Source organism: Rhinolophus ferrumequinum, chromosome 5, assembly GCF_004115265.2.
Source record: "Rhinolophus ferrumequinum isolate MPI-CBG mRhiFer1 chromosome 5, mRhiFer1_v1.p, whole genome shotgun sequence".
Classification (NCBI taxonomy): Eukaryota; Metazoa; Chordata; class Mammalia; order Chiroptera; family Rhinolophidae; genus Rhinolophus; species Rhinolophus ferrumequinum.
In genome coordinates, this window is record NC_046288.1 from 85,983,298 (window position 1) to 85,999,991 (window position 16,694).

Sequence of the window (16,694 nt, forward strand, 5' to 3'; positions counted from 1 at the left end):
CTGGACATTTCCCAGTTTCCCTTGCAGTTAGGTCTGGCCATGTGATTGCTTCTACGCAGCAGAACATGGGCAGAAGTGACAGGCCTGGCTTTTCAACCACTTCCCTGTGAGATCCTCAATGCTCTGTCCCCCCGCCAGTGGGAAGCGATCTTGGAAGGCCTGTGTGGACGATCATAGGAGTATCTGCCTTTCAGACTTGAACAGGAGTAGGAATAAGCTTCTACCCTCTTGGGGCCTTTATACATTTTGGAGTTTGTTATAGCAGGTAGCCTAAGCTAATAAACAGGGTAAGTGCATTAACTACTAACAGCCAAGCAGCTGGAAACTTGTGATCTGGGCAGAATGAAGTAACAGGGACTGAACTTACCCTTTTGCTTGAAACAACTAAATAACTGGACAAAATACACGGAATGATGGTTCTCAAGATAGTAGACATCAGGCAAGAAGGACTGCACATCACTCCTTGCTTCTAGGAGCCTTAAACCCTTTCTGGAGCAACACAGGGTAACTTTAAAAGTAACTAAATGTTGATTCATCCCGAGATGCCCAGGTTTTCTCCACCCCCTTCCTTTGTCCTCAGTGTCCCTCCACTTGGAATGCCCAACTCCCAGACACAACTGACTACTCTTGGAAGTCTTTCAGGTCATGCTTAGCAGATGGGCTCACCCTGTCCCTTCTTGCTGCCCCAAAGCACCTAGTCAGTGCCTCTACTCAACTCTGTATCTCAGACGACTTGAAGGCAGCAATCTGCATCTCGCTTTTTCCCTTTGTTTCCCCCTCTATCTCCAGGGCACTGCCCAACTCCCTGGGTTGGCTCTGTGGAATTTTGCTGATGCTAAAACGTAGCAGGTGGGAAAAATGAGACAGGTACACAAATATATCTAACACAGGAGAAGTACACGGAGAGCACGTGTTGGATGTAGTGCAACGACAGTGTCCGGGTGCAGGCGCTCCTCGAATCAGCGGGGACGGAGAGAGAAGGCCCAGGAGATCTGCGCCTTCCGGCGCCTCAGCTTTTCTTCCTCTGTCAAGTGGAGGAGTCGGGTAGGTGGTTCTCTAAGGTTCCTGACAGCAGTGACATTTGTGCCTGAGTACCAAGCAGGGGCCACCTTCCCCAAGAGCATAATGACAAGGAAGAGTCAACATCAATACAGATGACAAAGGAACCGTCTCAAGAACAGCCAGACACGTCCCGATTTCCGATTTCCTCTTTCTACGGAGTAGAAAAGAAAGGGGCCTCGGGTCATTCGGCTTCCGGGATCTGGGTGGCCGAGTCCTCTCTCAACCAAGTCCCTGGCAACCCTGCAAACTCAGAGAACCCCTAGCTCAGTGGGCCGCCAGGGGGGCGCTCGGCGTCACGAGATCGCGGCGTGGTTGCCTGGGAAACGCCCACGTGCCTCCGCAGGGCTTCCCGGTCCTTGTAGTCCGCCGCCGGCCTAGCCTGGGCAAGCCGCGCGGGAGAAACTTCAACTCCCAGGAGGAGGCGCGGCGGGGCGGGGCCAGGGGCGGGGCCTGACAAGACCACTGGGGCCCGGGCGCGGGGTCTCCGCTACAGGAGGAGGAAGATGGCGCCACGAAGGGTCAGATCCGGGCTGCGCGGCCGGGCGCCGCCTCTGCTGCTGCTGCTGCTAGCGCTGCTCGGGCCCTGGGCGGCGGAGGGGCACGGCGGCAAGTATTCGCGGGAGAAGAACGAGCCCGCGGGGGAGTTCCGCATGGAGAAGCTGAACCAGCTGTGGGAGAAGGCCCAGCGGGTGAGCGGAGGCCGGGGTCTCCCCTGTCCTCGGGGTCTCCATCTCGGGGGTCCGCGGGCCGTGGCTGGGGGCTGTGGTTCCTGCGTTGTGCGCAGTTGCCGTGGTTGCGGGTTCGGGGGCCTCTGAGAAGACACTGAAGCTCACTTGCTGTCCTATGAGACCAGAGAACGGCTTGCGTTGCTTCATCCCGTCCCAGCATCTTAAATCTTGACTTTCTGTGAAATCATCCAGTTCCTCTTTGACAGAAGTGTTGAGAAGAGCTGCAGACAGGGGAGGAAGCAGGGTTCCTTCTGCCCACTCTTGTGGGGCTTGTGACATATTCGGGGTGTTGCAAGACTACAGAGCAGGGGATGCGGGGCGGGGGCAGGGGGCTGTCCTTGGAGCTTTGCGGCTGGGGCGAAGCCTCGTAAGAGGTGCCCCTGGGGGCGGCAGCCTGGTGCTGGTGGCGTTTGTCTGGTTGGTGTCACCCTCCTCAGCTCAGGGTCACGACTGGTGTTAGGGCCAGCAGACCCACAGGGAGCCACTGCAGAGCACTCGGTGACATGGTGCTGCCAGCGCCTCGTCTGTCAGGGTTCTTGTCCTTACCCCTGGGTTGAAGCACTCGACCTCCTCCCAGGTGGGAGGGCCAGAGCGGGAGGGAGATTGTGTCTGAAAGCCCCTCTGTCCCCGTGTGTATTTCACTTCCTTGGGGCACCACATCCCTCTGCTCCAGGGCAGACTCTGGGAGGGCAGGCCAGGTAGCCACCTTACCTGCATACCAGGAGGTGGGTGCGGCCGTGTTCTGTCCTTGGAGCTGTCTGGCGCATGCTGCCTGGCCCTGAATTGTCTGTCCTCTGCACACCGTGGCTCAGCGAGAGACCGGACCTGTGGCTGGAGGTAGAGGCTGGGGTGGACACCAGTTCCCACTTTTTTTTGACAAGTTTATTGAGATTTGATTGACATGCACACACTGTACATATTTAGTGGACACGTGTGGATGAGTCTGGAATCGAGTTACAGCTGTGGGATCATCTACACCAGGAACGGGCTTGTTTCTGCGGAGCTGCTTTGTCCCCTGCCTGTGTGTTTGTCTCACGGTTGTTGATTTATGCCACTGTTCAGTCTTGGACAAGTTCTGCTGTGCATTGGGCTCCTTATTAACTTTTCACGTGAGGCGTTAACATTTAACTGTAATTTACAGAGATAGTCAAAGAATCCAGAGAATGGCTGCCAGGTGTTCCCATGGGACCTGGAGCAGGGCTCTGAGTGGTGGGAGCTGGTGGTCCCTCCTCCAGCCGCAGAACACGGTCCTGCTGGGGACCAGCTCCAGGACACACTCAGGCTCAGGCTGTCGGAGCGTTCCCTGGCCACCCTCCACTCCAGGACCTGCCCGAGAATGTGGGTCCTTAGGGGAGATGACTGGTCTGAGATCAGGTAGGGTAGGGAAACTGGGCTCAAAGAAGCTGATAGGTTCCTCAGAGCTCTTAATATGCTGATGTCACAAAGTGGTGTGGCGGCAGGCTTCCCCATGTAACTGCCCCAGAACCTATTTCCATGGACCCTGGTCTGACTGTCCCTGGCACATTCTAGGTCATACACCTCTTGGAAAACTTGCTTTATAAAGAAGAGCCCAACTCCACAAAGAATGCCCCAGCACGTAGCCAGGAGCTGGTCAGAACCAAGAGCTGGGGTGCATCTGGAAATGGCATTCTGACCAGCTGTCTGGCGTGGGGACACGTGGGCGTGGCTTTAGAAATCCGCCATTAAACTTTAAGAATCCCAGGGTCGGTTGTTTTTCTTGTGGGTGTTTTGTTGTTGTTGACATTTAGAATGCTTCGATCTTTCCATTTGACACCATTTATATCAGTAGCTGCAATGTTGTACCTTGAAGCATATCACGCAACTAGTCAGTAATGACTTTTTGTAAGGGTAGGAGTAAGAGCAGGACTGGAGATATAAGAGTGTCAGGTTTCACACTACTGTGAAAAACTCAAAAATCAAAAGGATTTTCTCTCTGCTCCAAAGTGTACCCCAAACCTGAAGGTAGTTTTAGCTTTAAGCCCGTGCGTCATCATCTGCTGGGTTGGGAGCTTGTGAACAGGAAAACCCTGCTCCTTCCAAGTGCTCTCGCCCTGCAGTTCTGGGGTCACCTGACACACACGTTTGCTCTTGTACCAGCACTGTGGACCTGCAGACAGCACTCCTCATCCTGCATGGGGAGCAGCCCCTGGTCCGCTCGGAGCAGATAAGGGGGCTGGGTTATTCCTGTTGAAGGGGGTGGGGTCCCTTTGAGAAGCGTCTGGGGTTTGTTTAGAGTTCATGATACATTTAAGAAGCAGACACTGAGCCCAAGAGTCAGATGAAGGGTCAATGAGATGAAAACGGGAAATCGGAAATTGCACTGATTTGTCTGTAAAAGACCTTTAGGACTCTGTGTTCTTTATTTGCACTTTGCCCAGGACCACAAGCTGAAGTCTCCTTCCTGGTGCCCTCTGGCCCAGGGTTGCACTCCTGGGCATGGTTCTCTGTGCCACCTGCCCTACAGCTTCCTCCCCTGCAGCGTCTGGGTCCTCACCCGTGGACCCTTCAGTTCTGCATTTTCTTCCTGGCTGGACCTTTACCTCTTTCTTCAAAGGTTCTAGCCCAGCTGTGCTCGCAGGCACACGCACACATCCAGCCTGAGCATGGCCCTGGGGATAGGCCCTTCCCATGGGAGGGCTGGGCTGCCTGCGGTGGCACCGGGCACTGAGGGGGAGCCCCTCACCCCTGGCCCTGGGCCTGTCGTCGAGGGGTCATTAGCGAGTTCCTGGGGGTGTGTTGTCTGTCAGGCATGTGAACGAACTGATTTTTAAAGCCATCCCTTCAATATGACCAGAACCTCCCAGCACCATTGCAACCAGCAGTGGTGGTGCTGGCCCACAGCTTGGCAGGGGGCCTCTTGGGCCGAACAGGGCAGCGGGACCTGGCAGGGACTAGAGGTCCCCCACTGAGCCCCTCAGTCAGAAGCCAGCCTGGCGCCCTGCTCACAGGGGAGAGATGTCAGGGCAGAGCTTCCCGGCCAGTGTCCTGGGGAGCTTTTTTTTTAAAAAACGGGAAGTTTTCCATAAATTCAGTCTTCCGTCCTTTCTAATAGTCACAGCTTATTTTTATGTAGTTACGTGATCCAAGGACAAGGTACTGGCCTCTTCTCCAGCCCTGCATTCTTCCCCTGCACCCTTCCCCATTTAGCCAGATGCCCCACGAATATCCCCAGGGTCCAGGGTGGGAAGGTGGGGTGTCCTCTCACTGGAGCTGACCTGTGCAGTCGGCTTTCCCTGCTGTGCCCTAAAGCTCAGGTTGCTGATAGTGGGCGGCTAAGGACCTGGGATTTCTAGATCATTCCATGCTGTGGATGTTTCAGGAGAGGCCAGTGTCTTCATGTGCAGGGCCAACGTACCCCTGAAGCTGCCCTACATGAATGTGTGCAGGATTCTGAGTGTCCAGGACCCTGACTCCATCTCCTGCTCGTCTCCTTGTGTCTCCCGGTCACCCTTTCTCCAGGGTCGGTTTCTCTCAGCTGTAGCGTTGGTTCATCATGCAGCTGGTTGTCACATGTCCTCTGTTCTCGTCCTGCAGCTTCAGCTTTCTCCTGTGGAACTGTCTGAGCTCCATGCTGATCTGAAGATCCAAGAAAGGGATGAATTCAGCTGGAAGAAATTGAAGGCCGAAGGCTTGGATGAAGACGGAGAGAAAGAAGCAAAACTTATACGCAATCTCAATGGTATCTTCCTTTTTTACTTTTTGCCTTTAGAGGGGGAGTCAGCCAGGCTCCGGGGCCCCAGCTTCTTATTCTGGCTTGGGTCGTGGGGAGGACAAGGTTACCGGCCGTGCAGGCCATGGCTGGCTGGGCAGGGAGCCATCTGGGCAGCAGCCTTTTTTCTAAATAGTTTTTTCAGGTATAAATTACACGTGCTGAAGTACAGATCTCGGTGACACGGTTTGATGAGTTGGCAGGTGTATGTGCCTGCGTGACCCACCCCCGGCCAGGGTCTCGGTGGCTCTGTAGAGGGCCCTTCTGCAGTTTAGGGAGAGAACCCAGACTGCTATTTAATGTCTAGGAAACCCACGAGCTCACAGACAAACACTGGAATACACTTTTCACGGCATATCCTTGAGGCCTCCAGTGGTGTAAGCTTGCAGGTGGGTGAGTTCTGAGGCACAGGCAGTGTAGACTGAGCCCGGGAAGTGAAGCCTGAATGAGCTGAGCAGCTGGCACAGCCGAGGGCGGACACGGCTAAGGAGCAGGTGTGGGGGCCTGGGCCCAGGTGCCCCCCATGCATGTTTAGTGTGTGTCCAGAGAGGGCGGCTCAGGTGGGTTGCTGGCTTGGATGCTGAGGACCCAGGGTGGAGGACAGGGTAGGGAAGCCCTGCGCCAAGTTTCTAAGGAAGGCGGGCGTGGGGGCCTGGGAGAGGCCTGGCGGAGCCCGTGGAGCAGATTCTGCAGCCCAGGAGGTCCTCCGTCCCTTCAGAGCAGAGGACCGGGCAAGCCCACTTCCAGCTCGGGAGGTAGATGAGTGGGAGGCAGTGCTGGGCGGGCAGGACATGGGAATGGGCCCGAATCCAGGGTGGACCCAGCAGGGCTTGTCCGAAAGAGCCACAGCACGCGGGAAGTGGAGTCCGGCCCCTCCTGCAGACCTGCTTCCTGGGGCTATGCCTGGCGCCTGCCCCATGTCACGTCAGTGACAACAGGGTGCTAAGGCACCCCCCCACAAGCCCCGCCTGGCACAGAGGGCTCAGGGTGGGCCCTGAGAAGTAGCCCGGTGACCAGGCAGTAGCAGGCTGGCGGCTGATCTCCGCTCTCGGCTGCTGTTAACTTTTTGTTGGAAGTTGCTGATACTGGTGTTTGTCCTTTCAAAAGTCTATTCCTCCAAATAGAAACATGACTGGGTGTAGAAAAGCCTCCTAAGACACACCCCTGCACCCTGAACTGTCATCTCTCCCACACTCGCCGGAAACGGGCTGCAAATTTTGGTTTCGAAAATCTGTGAAACTGTCCCATAAAAACAACCTCCCTGCTAACGACTTCTGTCCCAGATGAAGTTACTGGTGGTGGGAGCCCCGAAGCAGCCAGTGTGTGTTTGGGGGGCGTCCCCTAAGCCACTGGACGTATTGGTAAGAGTGGGAAGCAGGTCCCCAGGTTTGTTCATGTTCTTGTTCTGCTTGGTCCCGATTCGTCACCACAAACCCAGGGGGCCTGCCCCTCGCACCCAGGACCCGCCTTGACTGACACCCGGCTTCTCTCCTAGTCATTCTGGCCAAGTATGGTCTGGACGGGAGGAAGGACGCCCGGGCGGTCAGCGGCAACTCCCTCGGCGACGGCACGGAGCAGGATGGCCTGGAAGACCCCAGGCTGGAGAAGCTGTGGCACAAGGTACGCTCAGCGCTTCCCGTGAACCCGAAACGTGTGCCTGCGCGTCGAAAGTTGGGGGCGGCTGGGGGCCCCTCTGCACAGTTACCTCTGCTCTGCATGGTGGGGTCTCCGCGGACCCCTCTGCTACCTATGGCCGTTCCTCTTTCCTGTGGTTCCTCCCGCTCTCCTGCTAGGAGCCCTGGGGCCCACCGGGTGCAGGGACTCTGGTGCTAGGCAGTGGAGCTTCCGATGCCGAGAAGGTGCTTAGAACGAACGTGCGGCCAAGTGCACACGCTGCTGCTGTGCCCGGGGCTGTGTTGACTCTGCGTGTTGTTTAGTTGGGTTTGATCCTGCAGGCAGGTTCTGTGGTTCTGAGAGGTGCCCTCACCTGGTGGGCAGGTGCCGGGCCAACTCAGCCCTTCCCTGGGGGGCAGGGGGTGCAAAGCGCAAATGGGAGCCTGTGCGGCCAGCCTGCAGGTCCAGGCGGTGGTTTGGGCGGCCGCAGCAAGGCGCTCGCTTCCCTCCCCTCTGTCCCAGCGCCTGTCGGACGTGCTGGGTGCCACATGGAGTGGGTCCCGGAATGGGAATTCTCACACCAGCCTGTGGGTCTTGGTCACGAGGGTGGAGCTGGCGGGGGGGGTCTCTCTGTGCCCTCCAGGCTGAGCCTGGGACCTGAGGCTTACACGGGTCCCTACAGCCCCGGAGGTTGGGGGTGGTCAGGTGGGAAGACATGGGGATTGGCCCATGGGGTGGGGTGGGGGCACCAGGGTGTGGACAGGTGGGCAGGCCCACAGCACATATGCACTCGGTCGTTTTTCCCTAGGCAAAGACCTCTGGGAAGTTCTCCAGGGAAGAGCTGGACAAGCTGTGGCGGGAGTTTCAGCACCACAAAGAGAAAGTTCGCGAGTATAATGTCTTGCTGGAGACCCTGAGCAGAACTGAAGGTGCTTCTGGCCCTGTGCCCTCCCTGTGGGGGTGGGCGGCCCTGGCTCCAGAATGTTCCCAAATGGAGCTGTGGGGGAGAGGAGCTCATGCCGTGTTCTCAAGGCCCCACGCAGCAATCTGAGGGGGACTGTCTGTTTGGAAACCCATCGGGGTGCCTTTGACAGGTGCCAGGACGTGTTAGTCAGATGGAACACTGCTTTAGTAACTCAGGTCACCTCTTTCCTCACCATGGCACACCTCCCACAGATGTGTAGTTTTGACTGGTGTGATCTCTGATGGCACCGTTGTTTGGACTGGGGACCCCCCCCAAATCCGTGCTTCCCCACCCTCACAGTCAGCACACTGGGGCTGCCGCGGGTTCCTGCGTCTGCACCTTTGCAGGGGCCAGCTCGGGTCCTGGTGTCCCCACACTCTCTGGGCACAGGTCCTTCCTCGTCAGCATTCTGCTCGTCCCCACAGAGATTCAGGAGAACGCTATCAGCCCCGAGGACGTGAGCCACAGGCAGGCGGAGGTGCTGGGGGCCAGGCACGTGGAGCTGCAGGACCGGCTGCGGGGCATCAGTCAGGGCTTCGACCGCCTACGGAAAGTCAGCCACCAGGGTTACGGCGGGGACGCCGGTGAGCGCGGGGCCCATGGCGGGGGGCAGGCAGCGGCCGTTTCCCCACTCTGAGCAGGCGCGTGGGGCGGCCTCTGCTGCTTTTCTGGAAAGCTACGTGCAGCTTGGTTTTCAGTGTCACACCGTCCTCCCATTCGTCAGTCTTCCCTTGGCCCTCGTATCAGTCGGGACAGCTGGTTACGCTGCCGCTGCCGTAACAGCTCCACACATGGCTCGTTCATGCCAGCGCTCCCCACTGGTGCTCCAGTTCCACTCCTCGCGCCAAGACCTGGCTGCGGGGCCCTGGGCAGTGTCTAGAGGTCAGCCACGTTCCAGTGGGTCCTGGATGCACGTGGGAACGGTGCCCAGTTTGCTTCCAGAGGACACTGAACACACCCTGCATGCACACGCGTGCTCACACGCACTCGCGGCCAGGGGGGACGTGTGGGCCCAGACGTCACGGGAGGCCATGTGCGTCTCAGAGATCACCTTGCTCTCTGTAGAGTTCGAGGAGCCCCGGGTGATTGACCTGTGGGACCTGGCCAGGTCAGCCAACTTCACTGAGAAGGAGCTGGAGTCGTTTCGGGTAAGGAGGCAGGAGGCCCTGCGGTCTCTTAACTTGGCACGCGCTGTCCGGCGAGGCTGGCCTGCGCGAGGAGGGCTGTGTGGAAGCGAGTGGGCTGAGAGCGGAGGGCCTGCAGGGAAGGGGCTTGGGCAGGAAGCTGCCTTCCTCAGACGGGAGCCCAGTGAGGGAGAGCCTGCTTGGGGTCGCAGACAGGGAGGACAGAAAGGGGAACCGCCGTGTGGCGGGGGGAGCAGGGAGACCTCAGGAATAGCTGTCAGGACACGTGATGGCAGGAGATGGGCAGGGAGGTCAGAGCAGGCGCAGCAAAGATCTGTGCTGAGCATCTGCCCTGCGGAGTTTAGACCAGTTCAGAGGGACATGTGTTGTGAGCTTTCACTGTCCCCAGGCAGGGCACGCAGCCCAGAGGAAATGACAGCCACTCCAGGACTGTGGTGTGATTGGCCAGCGGGACACCTGAGCCGGGAGCACATTGGGTGGGCAGGAGGGCTGGGTCGTGGAGCCTCCCGAAGGTGGAGGGTAGGCGTCAAGGCTGGGGGCTGCTCCACATGGGACAGGAGGCCGTGGGGACAGAGAGGACTGCAGGGTGGCCATGTTCAAAGCCTGAGCCCCAGGTGTCAGGCTAGACGTGGGGTCAGGGCCGGAGAGAACCATTGCCTGGCAGGCCCTTTACACTGAGAGTCCCCAGGTCAGGAGTCAGGGTGGGTGCAGAGCGCACAAGTGCCATCAGCTTCTAGCGGGGCGTCCCCTTACTGGGGACGGGCTGTTCACCCATTTCTAACTGTGCTGCTTCATAATGGGGTGGCAGAGGGGACGGCGGAGCCCTCAGCCCCCACTCAGCCCTTGGGGCTGTCCTGAGTGGGGCGCACGGTGCAGGGCTCCGTAGGGAGCTAACTACTGTCCCTGCTGAGCACTGCCACCCCGTGGGACCCAGTCCCTGTGCCAGCGTATGGCCTACCCTTGGTACTCTGGAGCATTTGTCAAGTCTGAGCAGGGACCCAGCTGGCATTAGAGCATGTTGGGGGGGAATTCAATTGCTAAAACATTATTCTAGGAGGAGCTGAAGCACTTTGAAGTCAAAATTGAAAAGCATAACCACTACCAGAAGCAGCTAGAAATTTCTCATCAAAAACTGAAACACGTGGAGAGATTTGGTGACGAAGAGCACGTCAGCCGGAACAAAGAGCGCTACGCCATGCTGGAGGAGAAGACCAAGGAGCTGGGCTACAAGGTGTGTGTGTGTCCCCGCCGGGGCCTGCGCAGGAAGGGGGCGAGTGACAGGTACCGATTCCAGTCGACCGGAAGGGCGTCCGTCCCGTGGCCCTGAGCGTGCCCAGCTGCCCCTTTCTGAGCCTCAGTTTCCTCCTCTGCAGGGGTTGGGGGGTGATCGGCCACCCCTCGTGGAACTCGGTGGAAGAACCCGGCAAGCAGCCTCCCGGCCCTGCTCCCAGGGTCTGCCCCTCCCTGAGGTGGGACTGGGGCTTCCTAGCTCCTCCCACCCCCCCCGCCCCCCCCCCCTGGGCTGGTTTGGGGCTGGGACCTGTGTATTGCCACTTGCACTCAGCCAGGTGACCTGGCAAGGGCTGTGGGCACAGCGGGTGGGGCTGGAGCCGGATCTCTTCAGCCACACAGCTGGCCTCTTGGTCCCTAAGGAAATGGGGACTATCTCAAGACAACAGCTGGTGGCCCGATGGGCTAGCCACTGCTTCTGCTCTGTATGGGCCAAGCTGCCCTCCACAGGGCACTGGTTAGGTCAGCCACAAGTCTGGACCCTGTCCAGGCATTACAACATAAAGGGCCCTTTATGCAGAGAGCCTCTGGTTTAGATTACCAGAAAGGAAGGAGCAGGAGGGTGGGATGCCAGGAGCAGGTGGGGCACGAGCACAGCCGTCCTCACAAGGCGCTGGGGGGAAGGACAGCTGTGCCTTTGAAACTGCAGGCCTGCATTACCGCTGCAAAGCAGCATGAGGAGAGGAGCCAAGGGCCGGACCTGGGGAGTGGGTTCTAAACTTGGCATCCTAATGCTGGGATTTGCAGAGGAACGCACCTGTGACAGGTGTGGGTGGTGGAGGGAGCTTCACCTGATTGGAGAAGTATGCTGTGTGGGTTAGGTGCCTGGGGAAGGGAGGACTGGGGCGGGGTGCCCATGGGCCAGAGGGGAGCCCGCAAGTGGGCCCCTCCCCGGCCGGCAGTGTCCTGTGGGACTTAGGCAAAGCTGCAGAAAGCTCGAGCAGGCTGTGGGCCCTGACAGGCTATGGGACCCCGACAGGCCGCCACCTGCTGATGGGCGGAAGGAAGCCTGAAAGTGACCTGGGCGGTGGCAGAAACAGCGCCCTCCTTCTCAGCATGCTCTGCATCTAGCTGCTTGTTTCTACTACTCCCTGGTGGTTTCTAGCTGATGGCAGCTGCTTTGATGATTTAGAGATGACGGTTCTGGGGGTGACTGCACCCCACCCCCGACCCTGGGCAGGGCTTGTAACTGGGCCTCCCTGTGCTGTCTGCAGGTCAAGAAGCACTTACAGGACCTGTCCAGCCGGGTCTCGAGAGCGCGCCACAACGAGCTGTGACGGGCGTTGCAGTGCAGTCCTGACGACGGGCCACGTGCTCTGGGGGGGCCTCTGTGAGCAGGACCTCGGGAGGGCGAGATGGGTCCTCAGCAGTGCGGGGTGGCCTCATGCTGGGGCGCCTGGCGGAGGGTCTGTGAGATCGCGCCCCAGCTGGCCGCACAAGCAGAGCTGGCGTCCCAGCGGCGGGAACGGGTCCCAGCTGCCCGTGGGGAGGGGGTCCTCCGTGCTCTGACACCAGAGTCAGGCTCTTATAAAGCTGCTGCTGGGAACACTATACACCAGTCCTGCCGAGGAACCGCAGTGTTTAATTCGTCTGAGCTGACTCGTCGCTCAGCTCTCGCACTGTGTCTGCGTCTTTGCGCTCAGCCTGGGCTGGCCCGTGGTGACTTCAGTCCCAGGTGTGGGAAGTGGCTCTGGGTCTCTGCCAGTTTTTTAGGGCCCCATGAGCGCCAGACGCCACCCACCCCGTGCTTGTTCTTCTGTGTTGCATGACATGAAGGAAGGGCCGACGGACTCTGCAGTCAGGCCGCGCTCGGTGGGCATTTCTCTGCCTAGCCCTGCAGGTCAGGGTCGGCAAGAGCTGTGCCTGCAGGCCTGTGGCCAGCGGAAGTGCTGGCCGAGGGCCGAGCTCTGGGAGGGCGGGTCTGACTTCACAGCGGGCGGTGTCAGGTAGCGGCTCGAAAACAGTTCCCCCTTTTGAACCTGGAAGAGGTTTGACCCCAGTCCCGCTGTGTGTGGTTGGCCACGTCCAGGCTCCGCCAGTGCTGGGATCCGCCAAACACAGATGTCCATTGTTCTAAGAAATCAAGGCCAAGGGCAGCATGCTCGGACTTTGTGTGCCGGGGTGCTGTGAACAAGAGCAGGGAGGTGGCCCCCACGCAGGTGTCATGGAGCAGCCCTGTCCTAATGGTCACTGGACAAGGGCTGGGCCTTCCTGGTGAGCCAGCACCACACCCTGGACCTCGGTGTCATGTCTGCCCCTGAACAGCCAGCTGTGTGTCCCTCGCGGCCATCGGCAGGCCGCACAGGCAGGGTTTGGTGACTGTCCCGTGAGGCGCCATGCCCAACGAGTGCTCACTGCCAGGCTTCCAGGGGGCTGCCTGTAGGCGTCCGAGCTCCAGGCCACGAGCCAGGTACTGAGTGGTCCCGTGTGCAGGCGTGGACCAGCCCCCGGGGGTCACGTCGAGGGAGGGGAACGCAAGGCCCGGGGTGAGGCTGGGCCCAGGCCTGGAGGTAAACAGGAGGGATCTGACAACCAGCGGGCGCTCCTAGCCCTCGCTGTGGTTTGCCCTCTGCCCCTGGAGGAAACCGTTGAGGTGGAAGCCCCTGAGGCAGGGACCACGTTGTCTCTAGCTCCTAAGTGATGGCATTACAACTGCTCAAAGCCTTCGCGTCCAGCTCAGTGGGTCACCCCAAGTGAGTGCTGGGGGGCCCCAGCCCTGGGATGAGCTGACCAGGATGCGAGGACCACATCTCACCTATAGCTGCCCACTTGGCTTGTGTCTCCCCCAAATCCATACATCGAAGCCTAAACCCATGTGACCTCTGGGAGGTGCGGTCGTGAGGGCGCCCCCATGAATGGAATTAGCGCCTTGTGTCACCCTTCCGCTGTGTGAGGGGACAGTGAGAGGTGAGCGTGTGATTTCGTCAGCTGCTCATGCATCCGTGTCCGGGCACACCACGCCGTTGCTTCTTCACGAGCACCTGATGTCCAGTTCTGGTTGGAGTCACGGTTCCTTTCTGCCCGTGCGTTCCAGCGCCGTGCATTCTGTAGACTTTCTTCCCTTTGTGGATTGACTGGCTTTGGTGTCTTGGTCACAGATGAAGCGTGTGGATCTGTTTCTAGACTGTCCTGTCCAGTGATCCGTGCGTGCTTGTACCACTGCTGCCGCGATTCCAGCGGCTTTATGGTAGACCCTGGGCCCGTAGTGAGCGTTTCCGTCTTTAAAGACGTTTAGGGTACTTGGCATTTCCACGTAACGTTTTAGAATCAGCTTCTGGATTCTTACAGAAAAGCCTGCTGAAACTCGATAGGATCACCTTGAATACACGGGCCTGGGAGAAGTGATGTCTTCACAGTGCTGGTCCTCCCACCCACCTGCTTAACTCTTCCTTCTCTGGGCAAGGTGCCACTGTCGGCGCGGGGGCCCGGCTGTCACATGTCGTACGCTGTTGTCAATGGTGTGTTTTTGTCTCACTTTTGAACTGTTTCATTTAATGATGTTGCGTCCTGTCCCCTTACCTCGCGTGCTCATTCCACATGCTCGCTCGTGTCGTCTGCCGAGACAGCAGCTGCGCCTCCTCCCCAGTCGCTGTACCCGCCTCACTGCTGTCGTCTGCAGTGGTCATCCTTACCGTACCCACTCTCTGTGGAGTCCAGCTCACGCTGTCACAGCTGGATGTGATGTTGGCCGTGGGGCTTTTCTGGATGCTTCCATAGGTTAAGTGCTTCTTGTGTATCTGTAGAGACGATGGTGGTGAAGGTTCGCTTCTTGACTGAGTTACTCGATGACTCACGGGCTTTCGATACTAAAGCATGAAATAACCTGGCCGTCCTGCGTCATCCCCCATGGGTCGTGACGGAGTGTCCCTTTTCAGTATGCCCGGATCAGGCGTGCTGCTGCTTGGTTACGGAGTTTTGCTTGTGTCCTCATGGGGGACACTGGCCTGTAGTTTTTTTGTGTCATAGCACACCTGTCGTGTTTTGGCAAGGTGGGAAGTGTTCCCTTCTCCATTTTCTGCCATCGTTTGGGCAGCATGGGCACCATTTTCTAACTTCGTGTATGGCAGAATATATGGGCGAAGCCGTCTAGGCCTGGAATTTTCCTTGTGCTGAGGTTTTTGATTAAGGACTCAGTTTTTAAAAATAGACAGGCTGTTTAGATTTCCTAAATCTTGTCTTTTTTAAAGGTGTTTTTGAAAGAATTTCCTCTAAGTTGTCAAAATAATTGGCAGAAAGTGATTGACACTGTCCCCTTACTTTCTAACGTCTGTCGAATCTGTGGTGATATGCCCGTTTCTTTCCTGACGTTGGTAATTCGTCTTTTCTTTTCTAACCTGATCAGGCTAGCTAAGGGTTTATCGATCTTATGGATATTTTTTCCCCTGGACCAGCTTTTGGGTTCATTGGTTTTTCTCTACTATTTGTGTTTTCTCGTTTGTTTGTTTTTTAATTTTATTGGGGCACAGTGTGTTTTTTCCAGGACCCATCAGCTCCAAGTCAAGTCGTTGTCCTTCAATCTAGTTGCAGGAGGTGCAGCCCACCATCCCCTGTGGGAATCGAAGTGGCAACCTTGTTGTTAAGAGCTCGTGCTCTAACCAGCTGAGCCAAACGGCCGGCCCGTCTTTTGTTTTTTGTTGACTTATGCTCTTACCTTTTACATTTTTCTCTTCTATTTAATTTAGTGCCCTTGTTTTTGCTTCTTATGATGGAAGCTTATTGGTTAAGAATGTAGAAGAATGGACCTCTCTGGAGGAAGGGCAGGCATTTGTGTGGTCCCCACCGCCACCCCCCACCACCTAGGTATAGCCCCAGCACCTCCCAGCCTCCCTGGGCTGAGGGGGCCGCCGTGCACAGGGCAAAGCCCTGCCCTCGGCCGGAGTCCTCACTCCCAAGGCCCCTCCGCACTGCCAGCCCCGCGGTGGCACAGTGGGGCACGGACGCTTGGTCCCCTTCACAGCCTCCTGAGCACACGCTCCCTGACGGCCCTCACATGGTGCCCGTGGCCCGGCCATCTGATCCCGAGAGCAGTGCTTTCTGCAGCCTCGCCCCACGTCCGTGCATCTCCAGGTGGATGTTTCCACCCGCGGGCAGAGGGCGAAGGGCAGACAACCCTGCAGACAGGACATGGCCCTCGTCCTGCCCGTTCCCAGGTCTAGGCCCCTGCCTGGATGTCACACGTCCTCGACCCGTGTTTGCATCGCAGCAGCTTTGTGGAGACCGCAGGCGCCAGCCACTCAAGGTCACTGATCAGGCCCAAGACCCCTAGTTGCCTGTCCAGGCTGCTCAGAGCCAATGCCTGCAGCTCCGCCCGCCCAGAGGGGCCCTGCACCACGAGCCCTGGACTGGTGTGCTGGCCAAGCTGTGCCCACCCCGCCAGCCCCGCAACTTACAGCTTAAAAGGAGAGTCCTGCTCCCCTGGAATCCTGTCCAGGTTGTGGAGCAGAGCCTTCTAGGCAGAGAACCTGCCCCCAGGGCTCAGAGCTGAGCCTGCTCCTGCCTTGACACCAGCTGCCCCAGCAGTCAAACAGCAGCTCAGAAGATACGGCAGGGCAAGACTGGTGTTCTAGAGCAACCCACCCAGTGGACTTCAGCTGAGGAGGAGAACATGTGGAGTGGCGGGCTCCCACAGATTCACGGGGTGCTTGGTGGGCTGGGGGGAAGATGGATAGATGGGTTACAGATGACGGGTGACGGACAGATGGGTGATGGTTGGACGGATGGATGATGGATGATGGATGACGGGTGGCTGTGGGAGGGAGGGAAGGAGAGAGGGGCCTGAGGGGGCTGTGGGTAGGTCCCCCAGCCAGGCAGAGCAGAGTCCCACCTCTGCGACCAGGAGGGCCCAGCCTGGGGCTGCCCGCTCATGCCCCAGGCCTAGGGAGGCATGGCAGGAATCCCACCACCAGCTCTGGAAGCTTCTCAGCATTCAGACCTCAGTGGGTCAGTGGGACCACCCACCCCTCTGGCTTCAAGTCATGGAAATGTCATTCGACTCCCCCAGAGCCACAGGCATTGGGGGGAAACACGTGGAAACCCCCACCCAGACCCGCCATGGTGGGGCCAGCCCCAGCCCTGAGCCCCTCGGCCATGTCAAAATGACCCAGCTGTGTCCAGGGGCCACCAGGCAAAGCCTCAGCCCACTGCACATAACCCGAGAGAGA

The 16,694-nt window shown here is 58.3% G+C and overlaps 1 protein-coding gene across 1 annotated transcript; it reads left to right on the plus strand.

The window, feature by feature from the left end:
• The first annotated feature begins 1,500 nt into the window (after positions 1–1,500).
• On the plus strand, positions 1,501–12,093 carry LRPAP1 (LDL receptor related protein associated protein 1). The gene is made up of 8 exons (XM_033105301.1): positions 1,501–1,751; positions 5,346–5,490; positions 7,016–7,140; positions 7,943–8,063; positions 8,524–8,682; positions 9,164–9,246; positions 10,298–10,474; positions 11,748–12,093. Exons 1-8 carry the CDS (start codon positions 1,566–1,568, stop codon positions 11,808–11,810), a joined length of 1,059 nt encoding a protein of 352 aa, XP_032961192.1. The 5' UTR covers positions 1,501–1,565; the 3' UTR covers positions 11,811–12,093.
• The last annotated feature ends 4,601 nt before the right edge of the window (positions 12,094–16,694 follow it).